Below are 17,423 nucleotides of genomic sequence, written 5' to 3'. Positions count from 1 at the left end.
TTTCCTTTAGGCTTTCTATCTCTGCCTTATGTTTTTCCAGTTTCTTTCTCTTTGATCTGCTATCTGCCTGAAATTCCTCTTTGAGCTCGTTGAAATGTTTGACAAACCTTGCAATCATAAAGGAATGGGCTTTACACAGCGTGCAGTTACCGTTTCCAGGCACTCTGTCCATAGGATTCTCGGGCATCTCTCGATTTTCCGGAGCCTCAGTATGCTCTCTGTTTTCCGGGATCTCTGCCATTTCCAGGGAACTGATATGGATGCAGAGCGGGAACAGGGAAAAGGAGCTAGGGTGAAGAGGAAGGAGACCTGCACGAAAGAGGGAAAATGCAACGAAGAAGGAACAGAGCAGGGGAGAGATCGCACTTAAAATGGAGAACCAGGCACAGAGTTTTACCAAACTGTCGAGGAGGAGAGGAGCAGCCGAGCTGAAGGCGATATTCCGATCTTGGAGATTGCTAACTTCCCTGGGAGCTTCTGAGAACGATCTCACAACCGATTTGAACGGATAGTTGCCTCTCTTGATGCCGAACTTCTTGAGCTGAATGCCAGGAATAGAACCTTTACTCGCCTACGAAGAAAGGGACGTGTTTCTGATGTGCTCGTAGAGAGAAGGATTGGTGAATATATAGAGCAGAGTGGGAGGGTGAGCGGGCCGAGGATGCGACATAAGCTCAGTGATCTGGCTAGGATTAGGCACCATCTTAAAATCTTTGCAGCAGTCTAAGGAGATCGTGAAAAGACTTTTAGTTGAATTCTGCATGGGAGAGTCACGAGGAAGCTGGGATATCGAGATCCTGTGGTCAGACCAAAAATGATGAGAGGTGGGCGTGGAGAAGGGGGGATCGAAATTCAAAGCCTGGTGTGCAACGTGCGACTTGACTGATTTTGGCTAGAGATCACAAGAAGGAGGGTGGGGAATGATAAGACAGAATGTCGAATGGATGCTGGAATGACTGGTCGGGGAGTTTGACAGGCAACTAAGCCGACTATGGGACTGGTTTTTCATATATGATATCATTTTCTTTAACTTGGTCGATCTGTCTGTTGGATGCCTTAGTGGCGTAATGGTCCGCTTCAGTGTTGTTGTCTCTTAGAACGTGTTTGAAAGTCGTGTCTCCCATTTCTTTGACATTATCCTCAATCCTGAGCTTTACATTATTAAGGACCTCTTTTTTAAATTCTGTTCCCGCCACGATAGCTGCAATGACGATGGCCGAGTCTCCCACTATTATTGGATTCCTGATTCTCAGCCAGTTTAGAATGAGGGTGCCTAAGTAGAGGTTGTAAGCTTTAGCCAGGTTGTTGGACATTTGGCCCAAACCCCATTCGTAGCTTACCAAAGTTTTGCCATGGCTGTCCTTTATGATACCCCCTACTCCAGCTTCCCCCGGGTTATTTTTGGAGGCCCCGTCGAAATGCAAAGTAGGGAGATTCTGATCTAGGATCAATTGACTTACTTCTTCCCTTGTGCCTCTGAGCTTCCAGTGTATTCTTCTCTTGCTAGCTTTGGGGTGTGCTAGTTGATTGTTGCTGTGATTGATGCTGAATTTATTATACCATTCCATCTCTTCTTTGTGCCAGCTTGATTGGTCTGGAGGAGCTACCAAGTTTGCACTTATTGTTTCAGATATGAGCGTTGTTGTTTTTGCCAGTATGCGGACAAGGTTGGGCTTCTTGTCATTAAAAATACAGTTATTCCTAGCTAACCAGATTTGCCAACTAAGGGTAGCTGGGATGCATTTCCACATACGGGTGATATTGTTTTTACCTTTCTTAGAATAAGGATAACATTTTACCCAGTTTTTTTGAAGGGAGGATAGCTGATCAAAAGTCTCTTCAATTTTCATTGGTCTGACTATCTGAGTCCAACAACTCTGAGCGAAGGGGCAGTGGAAGAATAGATGATGGCTGCTCTCCTCCTCAGCGTGACAAAAGCAACATATTGATGGCCCCAAGATCCCTCTTTTCCTTAGATTTTCAGCGGTAAGCACCTTTCCTTTCAGGAGAGTCCAATTGAAATGTTTGACCTTTGAAATGCATTCTGATTTCCAAACTGTTGTGAAGAGGTTCCATTTGACTATCGAAGTGGATGCCTAGAGGAATTTGTAACCATCTCTGACAGTGAATTTCCCACCGCTTGGATCCCATATATACCTATCTTCAGCCCCTCTGTTGGTGGGTGCTACGCCTATGAGGGAGACCTTAAGATTAAGCCATAGTTCTTTGAGTTCATTGGGGATTTGAAGGTCCTTCCAGCCCTGCCAGGTGTTTCGGTCCCAAGTTGAAATATCATACAAGGAGGTTAAGTTTTTAGCTTCCATCCAGATGTGCAGAGGCCTGAGATTTTGGTTGTGGATTCTTGGTCTGGTGCCCATGATTCTATCTGTCCAGATATTGACCTCCTGGCCGCTTCCAGGCACTTTGGAAATGTTCTCTCTGAACTGAGGAAGGACTTTTTTAATTAGCTTCCAAACAGGGGTGCAAGATCTTTCAGCTATTGTTTCGGAAAGAAGATTAAAATTTGGTCCATTCAGATATTTCCTCTTCAATACTTCCACCCACCAAGAGCCTTTGCCGGTGAGGATTCTCCAAATTAGTTTAAAGCCCATAGCCCGGTTGGAGAAGCTCGAAATTTTGATGGCGAGCCCACCTTTGTCATAGGGAAGGATGACTTGTTCCCATTTGACAAGGCTAAATTTCTTGGATTCTTGCTTCCCCCCCTGCCAGAGAAAACTTCTCATTAGTAATTCCATGTGCTTATGTGTGCTGGCGGGAGCCAAAGTGACCGCATATTGGTAGATGGGAAGAGCAGAGAGAACAACCTTTATAAGGGTCGATCTACCAGCCAAGTTTAGCCAAGAAACTCCCCAACTTTGAAGGAGACCTCTCATTTTTTCTATGTGTTTGGCCCATATCTCAGCCTTAACTGTTTCTTTGGCTAAAGGCAGACCAAGATAAGAGAAATAACTCCAGTTCCTCTACATTAGAATGTCCAGAATCAGAGAGATTCTTTGCCTTATTTGTTCAGGGACATTCCAGGTATAGATCTTGCATTTTTTGTTATTCAGCATCCCTCCAGAGGCAGCTAGGAAGGCCTCCAAGACTTTCTTGAATCTTTTTGCCATTAGGCTTGAGGCTCCCCCAATGACAAGGGTATCATCCGCAAAGAGCGAATGATTAATCTCTTTAGTCCCTCTTTCTATACCAATTCCAGCGATCTCTTTTTGCTTGCGAAGTTTTTCTAAGTGAATGCTCAGAGTTTCCGCCATTATGATGTATAAGAAAGGGGAGAGAGGGCAGCCTTGCATCAATCCCCTGGTGCTTCTAAAATACTTGCTTGGGTGACCATTAATCAGAGGGGCAGTCCAAGGGTTGGAGATACAACCAGAGATGGTGCTTATGAAGTTGTTTGAAATCCCGAACTTTTTGAGAACTGCAGTTAGGAAGTGGTGGTCAACTCTATCGAAAGCGTTTGCCATATCAAGTTTGATTATCATTCCTCGTTCCTTCCTGCTGATGCTGCTGTGAATTGCCTCTTGAATAAGTATGACATTATCTGTGATTTGCCTATGGGGAACAAATCCCCCTTGGTTCTCTGAGATTAAATAAGGAAGGAACTTTTTGAGCCTATTGGCTAGAATTTTGGTTACTATCTTGTAGGAAACATTACAAAGGGAAATTGGCTGGAAGCAGTTGAAAGAACGAGGGTTAACGTCCTTAGGGATGAGAGCTAGATGTGAGGATTTTGTGTTGTCTCCCATCTTGTGATTTTTAAAAACGTTTTTGATGATCCGCACAAAGTCTTTTTTGATTGTGTCCCAATGGTTTCAGTAAAAGGCCACCGTAAAACCATCAGGGCCCGAAGCCTTGTCCTATTGCATACTGAATGTTGCCTCCCTAATTTCCTCTTTTGTGACCTCCTGATCTAGATATCTGTTTTGAGGGTCTGAGATTTTGTTTTCAACTGCGCTAAGGAAGTCAGAGCTGTCCGACTGCTGGGGGGCTGCTGCTAGAAGAGATTTAAAGTGGTTGAAAGCCGCCTCCTTAATTTCATCTTGGTCGCTGTACTCATGCCCTTCTGCCTCAATTTTATCTATCTGATTCCCAGCGCGCCTGAGCTTTATGTTGTTGTGGAAGAAGGAGGTATTTTTGTCACCCGCCCTCAGCCATAGGCACCTCGATTTCTGCCTTTGTTCCTCTTCCTCAGCTCGATTTTGTCTATATAGCTCCCTGTACATTTCATTTTCATGGATTATATCTTCGTTTGTGGGTTGGCTGTTCTCCTTTTCTTTATTCCACTGCTCCATTTGCGTATGCAGATCCATTTTTTTCCTCTTCTCCATTGCAGCGTATTCCTTGGCCCATTGTTTAGTGACTATTCTTAGGGATTTTAATTTGGTTTCCCAGACGTAGTAAGGCGATCCCCACACTTCCTTTGCCCACTGATTTTGAATGAGGGAGCGAAAGTCTTCTTTATAATCCCATATTTTGTTTTATTTTAAGGGGAGGGCCCCCAGATTTCTCCCTTTTTCCATGTTCATCACCACAGGTTTGTGATCAGAGGCCGAAGCTTGAATGATTTTGCTCTTGATGATAGAGAAGCTTCCTGCTATTCTTTCCTGCACGAGAAATCTATCTAACCTCTCTTTGATATTGTGGCAGCCTATTCTTTTGTTACTCCATGCGTATTTCCCGTTGAAGGGAGGTATGTCAATGAGGTTATGAGACTGAATTATAGCCTCCAGCGCCTCTCTTGAGGGGTCCGAATGAAAGTTTCCTCCTAACTTTTCATCCACATTTCTTATGAGATTCAGATCTCCTCCCAGAATTATGTTACTGTCGTGGGAGGACTGTAATTCTGAGGATAGAGAGTCCCAGCACGTTGATTTGTCCCTGTAATGGTTTGGGGCGTAGATGTTGTATATGTTGTAGACTTCTTGAGAGGCTTTGTTTCTGGGTTTTGTTCTTATCCACCAATTGCAAGATTGGAGGTTGATGTGAATCCATTTATTCTTGTTCCAGAGTGTTCCTATACCGCCTGATGCTCCTTCTGATCTTATTGAGTAACCTTCAAAATTTTTAAATCGTTTAACTTGTTTTTGAAAATCTTGGTCTGAGATTTTTGTCTCCTGGATGAGGACAATGTCTGGCTGCTCCTTATTTATTAAGTCACGAACTGCATTTATTTTTATGGAGGAGCCCATCCCCCTACAGTTCCAAGAGACCAGATTCATCATTTACCAGTTTTTGGGTGAGTCCCGCTTCTCTCCTTGGTTTTTTCCCCACTTCCTTTTTGCCTGTCTAGATAGGAGTCCATTGGTTCCTGTGCTCCAGTAGCCATTTCTTTTGCTGCTGCCTCATCTCTAAGTTCCTTGTTTGACTTTCTACCTACCTTTCTTGGGGGATCTAAGGGGAGACTGGTTTCTTTCAGTTTATTTTTGGTGAGTATTCGCTCTATTGTTGGAGGAGGGTAGGGTAGAGGGATCGAAGGAGAGGAGATGACAGCTAATGAGTTGTTGCGAGGGGAAGGGGGAGGAGAAGAGGGATCTTCAACTTCCAAGGATTCAAAAGGGTTGGAGGTGGAGGGAAAAGAGGGAGCTGAGCTGGGTGGGGGAGGGGAGGGAGCCGGGGGTTTTCCAGGGAGGACTTAGAACTGGGCCATTGAGAGGAAGAAGATTTTTTCTTTTTTACTTGTTCCCATTGGCCATCTGGAGATTCTTCATTTTCAATAGATTCATTTGATTTTGATTTGCTACATCTATTTGCAAAGTTTCCGTATTCGTGACATACCTTGCATTTGAAGGGCAGTTGCTCGTAGTCCAGCTGTTGGATGTGCGTCCATTGGTCGACCTTGATCTTGATGGCTTCCAGCAGGCCTTTCCCAAGATCTACTTCTACACAAATCCTGGCGCATGCATGCATGTTCTCCCTTGGCTCGGATCTGTCGATATATTTGCCGACTGCATTCCCTATTGCCTTTACTGATTCGTCCCCCCAACAGTGGAGCAGGAGGTGTGGGAGGCGGACCCAGACCGGAATTGCATTTGGGATGTCCATTTCCGGATCGAAGTCTGGAGTCCATCTGTTCAGATAGAGGCCTCTTGAGTCCATGAAGTAGGGGCCGTTTCTAAATATGAGATTCCTGTCCTCTTTTGTTTCGAAGATGAATGTATAATAGCCCCTTCCACAAAATATGATGGCTATTTTCCCTTGTGTCATTGCGATCCAGTTGCGCTCCACCCATTTTTGGACTGATCTTGGAGAAGGCCAGAGGCCGGTGAACTGACCTACGAGACCTCTTTCAGCAAGGGTGATTGCAGATTTCCTTGGCAGAGATGGAGGGAGAGATACCTCGGGGATTTCATCCAGTTTCTTAATAAACTTAGAGACAGAGGGACGAGTTTTTGCAGAGGCAATATCAGGGATCAGGGAAGCGAAGAGCTCTGCATGGTTCTCTGGATCAGGGGGGGGGCGTTCCCAGCCATTCCAGACTGAGAAACCATCTCAAAAGGGCGAGATCAGGGAAAGGGACCCAGCGTAGGACTGGGCAGGAGGCCCGAGGAAGGAAGCGCAGCGCGCGGGAGGGAGGAAGGCAGCCTGCCAGGCAGAGCCTAGGGAGCAGAACCAGTCTAGCGCGGGAAGTTTGAATCGCCTCCAGCAGCCTCCGTCAGTCAAGTCCAAATCACCTCCTCAAAATTTTAATGATGGAAAAAATTTATAATATTTTTACAGTAATTAAAATAATAAAATTTTCTCCCCAAAAATAAAGTTTGATTTTACCTAAACTGAAATATGCTCCAAAAATTTAGGTCGGTGTGGAAGTAAGGAGCATAACCTTAAGTGACTATTCCTCATTGGATTTTATTGTAACTTCTTTTGTAATTAATGATATGCAGGTCCACATACCAGAAGACCAAAGCAGAGGGCCTAAATATCAACCAGAAGAATGGGATAATAATATCAACAGTGATCAAAAAGCTTTGCTAGCAAAAGAAATGGACTCAAGAAGAATTAAAATTAGAACAGGGCCGGATATTCTTAGATGGGGTAGATCTACAAAAGGTACCTTCACGATCAAGGAAGCTTACCTTCTACAGACTCGACAGGAGCAGGAAGAACAACTACAAGAATGGAAACAAATATGGAAGAAAAAGTGGTGGCCAAAGGTTACCATGTTTACCTGGCTGGTGGGAAGAGGGCGCATCCTGACTTGGGATCAAATTCAGAAACACGGGTTCCTAGGCCCTCCTAGATGCAATTTATGTAAACAAGACATAGAGACCTAGGAACATATCTTAAACTCTTGCCTGGTAGCACAACAACAGTGGGAAGAGATTAGAAATCTCTTCGGCAAGACTAACTGAGACCCCCAGAACATAAAACAAACTATTTTCCAATGGGGAAGAGGGCAATTCTTAAGCCCAGTGGTGAGGAGAGCGTGGAGCCTTGCTGTGGGATTCAATATATGGCTTATCTAGAAAGAGAGGAACAGAAGAGTATTTCAAAACAAAATCAATCCTCCGGAGTCGATATGGAAAAGAAATCAAAATCTTATAAGGGAGACAATTCTATCGGAATCCTGGGACCAGGAGGACTAGAAAATGACTACAGAAGAAAATCGAATCTTAATCAGCCTAAATTTGGAACAAGGCATGGTTTACCCTCAGCAGAAAAAAACTCAGAGCATACAGAACCAAAGTCCAACTGTGTTCATACGCCCTCGTGAAGGCTTCATCAAACTAAATTTTGATGGGGTGTCCAAGGGGAACTCGGGGCCAGCAGGATATGGAGGGATATTCAGAGATAGTCAAGGCCACACCAGATGGATCTATGCAGATCGAGGAGGTATAATGACCAATAACGAAGCAGAACTTATGGCCGCTTTTCAAGGCATTAGAGTAGCAATAAGAAATGGATACACAAAGCTAGAAATTGAGGGCGATTCAAATTTAGTGATTGAGATTCTCAGAAAATTGAATAATGGGAAGGACTGGGAACAGGTAGCAAAAAGCTGGAGGACAGCTGGTCTAATCCAAGACCTGGCTGGAATTATGAACAATATAGACTATATGATTATCAATCATGTCAGGAGGGAAGGCAATAAAGCTGCGGACTTCCTAGCCAACTGGGGCTGTAATGAACCAGAAGGGAAAGTGGATAGCATATGGCCTTCGCATTTGGCAGGGACACGATGGGAACCTCTAAATCTAATCATCACTCAGGACAAAAATGAGACCACTGACACATGATCAAAGCCACATTTGGACCCCGATCGGGGTGGGAAAGAGGATGCTGGAAGAAATAATGATGGAGGTCAGAAGGTGGAAACACAAGCCACCTCCTAAGATAATCATAACCCAGGATGTAGAGTCAGCTGGCAGGCAGGGACGAAATCCGAGGCGAGGTGAGGAAAGAATAATGGAGAAGGTTGGGGTAAAGAATGGAGGTGCACGGACAACAAAGTGCGAGATAGGTGTCAATAATCTTATAAGAATAGGTAAAGACATAGAAACAGACAATCTAAGGTTAAGAAAGATGACGAGGGCAGAGAGAATTTGGCAGAAAGTACTTGACAACCATCGCAGAAAGGGGCAGAAGACAATGGCTGAGAGAAGAAGGAAGGATGGAGAAAACGCAGATGAGGAAGGGAGGCGGACAAGACAAGATAAGGACAAGCAGAGAGTCCAGATGGTTATGGATTAGAGCTAGAGTGAGACAGATGAGTAGAAGATCTGGTAGGAAGACAGACCTCGGGGAATTACAGAACAGGTTCGCATTAAAGGAAAACCGGTGAGGGAAAGCATGATGGAGGAAGAGCAGTCGGGAGAAGAAGGTAGTCGAAACAAGGACGAAATGGAGCCAGGCAGGAAAGATTGTATGAAGAAGGTGTCGTTTGAAGCTGGCCAAGGAAGCCATGGTACCACCAGGGGAGGACTATCCAACACAGGCAGAGGGAGAAGACGCAGGGGCCGTGGGAGAGCAAGGCAAAACGAGAGTCAGGAGGCCAAGGCACCTTCTTCAACCGGACAGAAACGAGGAAGGAAGACCAGGAAGCAGATGATCCAGGAAGCAGAGAGGGCGTTTAACGAAGGAACCAACAAAGACATAAGAAGAATTATTCAAGAGCTAGAAAATAATGTAATGTAGGAGGATTCAGACCCGGAAATGGAGGACTGGGGAACCTTCTGCCGGACCTACGAAATACAAGGGGGCGTCTATCCCTTTATAAACAGTATCTGCATGTCTACTGGGTGGTGAAGCGCCTATTGGCTAAGGCTATTGAGCAGGTAGCTGAGGAGATGACAGAAATGGCTCAAGGAATTCCAAATCTAAGGAGGGAACTGAAAAACCTTCAACTCACTCTTCTGATGCAGGATAGTAGATTGGAGAAAATCCAAGTTCTTCTGAAGAAAATCACCACATGATCGCGCGGCGAGGAGACCATGCCTGAAACAGTGGTAGACTGAGTCTTCTAGTTTTTACAAGTGTTCTTCTCGTTAAGTTTTTTGAGAAACAGTTCTCCTTTTGGTTTGTTCTGAATTGTTAAAACTGATAGGATACTAGCATAGTTTATGGTAGAGTAGCGTTTCAGTCATGTTTTTACAGACTCAGTACTTATGATATGGGGTGGCTCTTATAGAATTTTGGTGACCAACAGACCCGGTTTCCCCACGGGGCAGGTTGAGGTCACCAAGTGTTTGTATATAGTATCATTTTTGTGAATATAATAGTAAAGGTCCTACATTAGCTTACAAAAGAAAATGATATGCAAGTCCACATGTAAAGGATTAAACCTTAATTTGCACTAGTAACCTTTTTGTTCTGGGTGGGATGTAACGCGTAGAGAATATACGATATACGATATACTACCTTGTCCGTTGGCTAGGCTTGATGTCGCTTAGACTTTCTACTTTGTTCTTGACACTAAGACTTTCTACTTTCAACATTTAACTCCCTGCCCAGCAAAGAAGAAGCTCTCGCAATAACAAGTTCTACCTATGATTCGATTGGATATAAGAGTTTATGAGTTTTAATCTCGGAATGTATTGTTGAAATTTTCACATTGTCTCATCAAAATCCATGAGATGTAATTATATATTTCAGCGACTCTTGTAATTTATTACTATTACTAGTATTTTCTATAAAAAAAAAATAAAAAATTCATTGATTTGCATGTACCTTTCTTACTCATTTGAAAATTTTATTCTTGTTATTATGATTTCAAATATATATTACAAATTAAAAATGAATTCTAATTACTTAACGACTTATTGGCTTATTTGCATTTATTTTTATATTAACTTGTAAAATATTGATTTCAAATATATCATAAAGAAAATGAATTAATATATATAATTTTAGTTAATTGAGAAAGTTTATTATATCTTTTCACAACTAAATATATTTAAATATCTTAATTGCATGAGATTTCAAATATAGGCATAGATAAACAACATATTTGCATGTTGTAGAAATATATTGAAAAGTGTTGTATACGTTTAAAAAAAAAAATTGTAATTTTGTAAACAAAAACAAACAAGAATATATATATGTGAGAAAATTTGTAATAAGATTTTAAAGTTTCATTAATATGTTTGAAGATTTTTTTTTGAAAATATTCAAATATGTTATTGGTTTTTTTATTTTTTTTTAAATTAGTAAATGAAAACATGAAATTCCAAAGGTCCAATAGAGTTTAAACTTGCGTTGATACCATATGTAATAATCTCGAAATTAAAACATATGTAATAACCTCGAAATTAAAACATGTAACTAATTAGATTGATTATGAGAATTATAATCAACAAGCAATTTATCAAATATTTAACATCTAATTAACTTGCGCTGATACCATATGTAATAACCTCAAAATTAAAACGTGCAACTAATTAGATTGATTATGAGAATTATAATCAACAAGCAATTTATCAAATATTTAACATCTAATTAACTTGCGCTGATACCATATGTAATAACCTCAAAATTAAAACGGAGTAGTCTACTTGGGCGGAGGAATGGCCCGGTTTCTGTCACCGCCCGGAAAAACCTCCGGCTCCGGCCGCTGGAAATTCCTCCGCCCAGCTCCGCCACCCTCAACGAGCCCTGCCCAGCGCCGCCGCGAGCTCCGCCCACCTCGTTTCCACGAACTTCCAGATAATGCTAAACATCGATGCGTGGCGCAATGGTAGCGCGTCTGGTTCAGATCACAAGGTTACGTGTTCGATTCGCGTCAGGTTCAATGTTGTAAGTTCGTTTTGTATTCTGCTGCTCAGAATCTTCATTTCGGGCCCTTTTCTCTGGAGGATCTTCGGTTCTGGCCCTTTTCGCTGAAGGCAAAGACCTCGACGCAAATTCGATGTCATTTCTGACCCTTTTCACGGAGGACAAAGAGCCTGATGGCAATTTGACGTGAATGTTTTGTGCAATCTGCTCAAAGAGAAGCTGATTATTTGATAGGTCCACTCTCTGCAACTCAAAATTGTGAGGAAGTCTTCGATTGGAAGCAAAGAGAGGTTTTCAGAATATCTAGGGCAGCAACCTACTCATCCTCTCTTTGCTTCCAATCGAAGACTTCCTCACAATTTTGAGTTGCAGAGAGTGGACCTATCAAATAATCAGCTTCTCTTTGAGCAGATTGCACAAAACATTCACGTCAAATTGCCATCAGGCTCTTTGTCCTCCGTGAATAGGGTCAGAAATGACATCGAATTTGCGTCGAGGTCTTTGCCTTCAGTGAAAAGGGCCAGAACCGAAGATCCTCCAGAGAAAAGGGCCCGAAATGAAGATTCTGAGCAGCAGAATACAAAACGAACTTACAACATTGAACATGACGCGAATCGAACACGTAACCTTGTGATCTGAACCAGACGCGCTACCATTGCGCCACGCATCGATGTTTAGTATTATCTGGAAGTTCATGGAAACGAGGTGGGCGGAGCTCGCGGCGGCGCTGGGCGGAGGAATTTTCCGGCGGCCGGAGCCGGAGGTTTTTCCGGGCAGTGACGGAAACCGGGCCATTCCTCCGCCCAGGTAGACTACTCCAATTAAAACATGCAACTAATTAGATTGATTATGCGAATTATAATCAACATGCAATTTATCAAATATTTAACATCGAATTTCATAAATATGAGCAGAGACAACTTACTTGTGGCTATGATATTCCTGACTTGTGATTACGGAGTTTAACGCTATTTGAATCCTGCTAACTGCATCAAAGTTTTGGGGACGACTCTCCACCCAATTGCAGGCTTGGTTGCACAAAATCTTGCTACAACTGGCCACCCCCGAGCCCTCAATCAACCTAATGTTGCCAATACTACTACCAATGAATCCTTTGTCTCACAACACTTTTCTCCCAAGATAATGGATAATGGTATCATGGAATGATTTCTCATCTTCCTCACCGGCTATTAAATAGAGTAAATATTGGAAGGGTAACCACATGCACATACTTCATGTGTCAACATGCAACTTTTATTTCTTTATTTTAATTTTAACTTGATTTAGTAATTCTCTTAATATAATTCTTTCTTATTTTATTCATTTTTAATTTTTGATAACCTTACTTATTTTTACTATTTTATAGTTCTCTAATTTAAATCTTTCTTATTTTATTTTACTTTTTGTTAACTACTTATTTTTACTATTCTTACAGTTTATTTTTATTTATATTTATTTAGAATTCTAGTATTTATTTCTTATTTTTTTTATTTCTTATTATATTTTCTTTATTATTTATTTACTATTATTATTTATTGTTTATCATTTATTTTCTTATATTTTAATATTATATTATATTATTTACTATTTCTTAATTTTATTATTATTAGGGGACATTACTAATTTTTTATTATAAAAACTATAACAATATCTCAAAAGTTTTAACTAGCAAATTTTAGTTTATATAATATATATAAACCAATTTAGTAAAATTATAAATAAGTGTATGTAGTTAAATGTATATACATATATGTCCTAAAATTATAGGGATTACAAGCATAAAGATTACAAAAGGCTATATAAATATTTATGGATTTAACTAATTTTATTATATAATATTTTTTTATACAATAAATTTGACATGAATTTGAATTAAAGGATAAAACAAATCAACACATAATTAAGTTCTAACATAATCTAAATTTTACAAATGAACATTGTCTTCAAAATTTTATCTTATAGTTTTTGGCCAATTTAAAAATAATTATAAATGATGTTAAATATTTTTTCACTAAGTTAATATATTATAAATATAAAAGTTATCAAAAATATCGTCTAGAACAATTTTACATATGGTTAGATGTATATACATATATGTCCAAATGGTATAGACAATAAATAGGTTTTAATATTTTTTATTTATTTTTAACAATGAAGGAAGTTTGTTAAGCTGGTTGCATAAAGCTCGCCGTTATTTTATGCTTACCAGAATCTCTTTTAATTTGCTATGCACCCCTCTGTTGTTTTTTTGGAAGTAGGTGTCAAAAGCACATATCAACATAAATATTAATTGCCACGTCCTACAGGGAAATTGAGCGTTAAGAGTGTCGCAGCTTCCACGTCAGAAAGCACAAACGGTCGATGCACATCCTACCCTTGGTGACGTGGAGATATGGCCCTGCATAACTGGGCGTTGTTATCGGGCGTCAACTGCTGAGCTCAACCGCTTTTCCGCTCCGACATCATTACGTAAGCAATGACGACTCCACAATGATGAAAGACCCCTCAACTCGTGAAGCGTCGTGACGTTTGGCTTAGCAGAGATTTTCGACCGACACGTGGCGCGGAGAATTGACAGCAACGTACAGGTTCTGACAACTGGTGCGCCGACGATCACGCTCCGGCATTCGAGAATCGGGATCCGCACGCGAATTCACACACGTTTTTCACTTGAAAATGCAAACCTACGCGCACGTTGTGTATGGCGACAAGTCGAACGATTTGACGCGCATGTTGAACTGTGCTCGCTGGTTAATCGCCCGACCATGGAAACCGACTGGAATTCCGGCGTGCACGTGGGTAAATTTCAGCTCCCGCCGGTGGGTAGCTATCGGTCATCGCCGGTCATATTTGACTGGATCGGATTGGATTCATTTTATCTGGGGGTACTTCCACCCGCGGGGTTTCAGGGGAGGTTGATCTGCACTGTGAGTGGGTGCCCACACAGAGGACTATATATTTTCACGAGTCCCATTTCTGATTGAGATTCATCGGACTCGACTAACAGAAAGAGCCAAACGGCAATTTATTCCAAAGGAGCAATTGCTTGCACCACAAGACGGAGTGAAATATCTTTATCAGACACAGGGCAGGGGATAAACATTAAAAAAGGCAGTAGCAGGTCAAAGGATCGAGACTCCTGAGAAGCATGGGTAGTAGAAATGCAGAAGCGAACTTACATTTGCCTCCGGGATTCAGATTCTTCCCTACAGAGGAAGAGCTGGTGGTGCATTACTTGTGCAAGAAAGCGACCTCGCAGTCACTCCCTGTTCAAATAATAGCAGATGTGGACCTCTACAAATATGATCCATGGCAGCTTCCAGGTAATTTTTCATTTTTCCTCTGTAAGCTTTGTAGCCCAATTCCTGGAATGTGTAAATAGAAATAATTCAGGGCTTACTGAAGAGCTTGTTCTGTTCTTTTATTGTTTACAGAGAAAGCCCTGTTGGATAGAAGGAATTGTACTTCTTCACTCCCCGGATAGAAAGTACCAAAATGGGTCAAGGCCTAATAGGGCGGCTGGTTCTGGATACTAGAAAGCTACTGGTGCTGATAAGCCCATCACTGCTAAAGGAGGAAAGAAAAGAGTAGGCGTCAAGAAGGCTCTGGTCTTCTATGTTGGGAAGGCACCCAAAGACTCAAAGACCAATTTGCTCATGCACGAATACCGTCTTGCTGATCTTAATAGGCCTGCAAGGAAGAAAGGCAGCTTAAGAGTAATTTATTCTGGTTAGACATGGTTCTTTTCTTGGAGACATGTGTTCGGATTTTGTTCGATTTTAATATTCCCCCTCCCTTCTCGTTTCTTCCCATTCTGGTAATATTGGGGTTGAATTATAGCTATTTTCAATGGATTTCAAGAATATTTTGGAATTTTATAAGTGTCTAAAATTAACTTCTTTCATATAGGTTTGATTTTTAAATATTTTTGAAATGAGAAATCAAGTTAAGTTCAATTCTTAATTATAGATATTATTAATGTAAATGATTCTCTAATTACTCAATTACAGGGGTTGAAAGACTTTCATTACAGTCATTTTTATTTTAATGGAAAATTTCAGGAATATTTTAGAATCCTAAATAGAAAAGTGGGGTCAATCCAATTTTTTATTTGTAAGTTTTGTAAGATTCAAATATTTTTACATGTCCATTATTCACCTCATTACAAAGGAGGGGGAGGGCAGTACAAGATTAGAACTTAAGATCTTCAGTTGGGTAAAACTTTATTCCACGACCATCGCCACTTGAGCTACCCCACACAGAGGAGGTCAATCCATTTTTATGTTAATGACAGATTTCAAAAATATTTTAGAATCTTAAAGTGAGATCAAAAAATTTGAAGCTTGATTTTCCATATTCTTGAAATTTAAAATCAAGTTAAGTTCAGCCTTCTATTACAGATTAGTAAATATTAGTAAAGAAATGTTTGGATTATTACAGATTAGTAAATATTAGTAAAGAAATGTTTGGATTTGATTAATTTCTCAATTACAGGGGTTGTTGATTAAGTCTTCAACTACTGTCATCCTTATCCTGATGGCAAATTTCAAGAATAATTTAGGAACCTTACGGATAAAAGTGAGTCAAAAAAAAAAAATTAACTTCATTCCTGTAGGTTTGATTTCCAATTATTCTTGGAATCAGGAATCCAATCCAGTTATGTTCAGCCCGCAATTACAGGTATTACTAGTGAAATGTTTGGATTTGACTGATCCCTCAACTAATGCTTGCATTTACAGTTGAATTTAACCTCAGTTCAGATTTAGGGAAGGATTTACAATGGAACTTAATTCCATTCCAGATTAATAATTTAAAATCTCCTGAAGAAGAAAGCTGATGATTTTTTTTTGTCTTCTCATTTCTCTGAAGACTAGGAACCTGTAATTCTTTCTCCTTGCCTTGTATTTGATCTTTGAATTTTGAATTAATTAGAGAATGAAGGGTCAAGATGGCGACAGCATTTTATATTTTCTAGGTCTGCCCTGTCATTTCCTTTGTGTATGCTGATTGAAAAAATTCTTCTTGATGCAGTTAGACGATTGGGTTCTCTGTAGAATATACAGCAAAAAGATTAGTGCTAGAAATTAGAACGAGAGCAGAAGGAAAGTTCCAATGATGTACCAATGGAAACCATTGATGAAAAGGAGATCGAGAATCAGCCCACCTCAACTTCAATCGAGCACAGCGGCACTGAAGAGAGCAAACCATCTTCTGACCATTTGAACAAATTGGGACCTTCGACAACAAGCTACAACGCGGTTCCCATGAATTCCAATATATATTTCCAGAACCCGGGTTTCTTCCAAAACTCAACCACCCCTTTCAGTGGCAGTACCCTCAAGGCTCCAGTGCAGAATACAGCATTCAACCCAATTTCCTCCATCAACCACCATTGGACAAATTGCAATTCAGCAGACTTAATTTCAAGATTGCATACTGATTCCAGCTGCTCCAAGCCATACTCAGAACCCATTTCGGAGAAAGAAGAAATACAGAGCAGCTTCAGGTTGGAAAATATCTCGCAGGAGAAGCAACTGTCATTATTTAATTCCAGTCCGGAAGGTATACAAAATACCTCTTCTTATTTAGACCAAATAACTTTTCCTGATACTTATCAAGATTACTTTACTACCTTAAACTGTTCAGACTACTTACCTAGGTTTTACCCTAATGAGCTCTTCCGTTGAGTTCATGAGTTACAGCAAGGTTTATTGCCCCTGGTTAAATTATTTTTGACCTGCGATTCCATTGAGTTCGGGGACTTAGACAGCCAGGGTTATTGGCCCCTGGTTAATGTCATTTTGCCCTGCTGTTCCATTGAGTCCATGGACTTGTGACAAGGCTTATTGCCCATGGTTAAACTATTTTTTTTTATGACTCTTTCTGTACAGTTTAGTCAGTTTATCCAGCGTTAGTTATAACTCCTTTCCCACAAGGGCTTGGTTGGTTAGTTAAGCGGAAGTGTTATTTTTCCCATCAAAACTGAAATCCCTCAAGTAACATGGTCTTCAAGACCAAGTGCAGGTCTGGCATAATAATTGAAGGTTTTCAATATGAAAATTGTAAATTGGTTTAACTCCATCAAAAATATTTCAATATTGAGAACTTAAGTATTCCCATTTGGGATTGAAAATCTTGCAATAACATTCTGATATATAAAAAAAACATTTTCAAAAAAGAAAAATATTAATGTATAT

General features: G+C 40.6%; 1 protein-coding gene and 1 pseudogene across 2 annotated transcripts; one reads left to right on the top strand and one right to left on the bottom strand.

Moving 5' to 3' along the window:
• Window positions 1–989: 989 nt before the first annotated feature.
• On the bottom strand, window positions 990–1,568 carry LOC149165705 (uncharacterized). The gene has a single exon (XM_089429910.1). The coding sequence runs from the start codon at window positions 1,566–1,568 to the stop codon at window positions 990–992; it is 579 nt and encodes a 192-aa protein (XP_089286036.1).
• Window positions 1,569–14,197: 12,629 nt separating this feature from the next.
• LOC149165704 (uncharacterized) lies at window positions 14,198–17,104 on the top strand (annotated as a pseudogene). Its single transcript, XR_016260770.1, has 3 exons — window positions 14,198–14,549; window positions 14,663–14,942; window positions 16,258–17,104. The product of XR_016260770.1 is annotated as an uncharacterized LOC149165704 (transcript).
• The last annotated feature ends 319 nt before the right edge of the window (window positions 17,105–17,423 follow it).

Source organism: Pinus tabuliformis, chromosome 5_1 (genome assembly GCF_031772625.1).
Source record: "Pinus tabuliformis cultivar Carrire ecotype Pingquan chromosome 5_1, CPIR1, whole genome shotgun sequence".
NCBI classification, from domain to species: Eukaryota; Viridiplantae; Streptophyta; class Pinopsida; order Pinales; family Pinaceae; genus Pinus; species Pinus tabuliformis.
The sequence above is the reverse complement of the archived record's forward strand: the minus strand, read 5'-3'. Positions and strand labels throughout refer to the sequence as shown.

Excerpts from the sequence above, each read along its gene's own strand:
- LOC149165705 (XM_089429910.1), bottom strand. The coding sequence starts at position 1,568 with ATGGAATGGTATAATAAATTCAGCATCAATCACAGCAACAATCAACTA.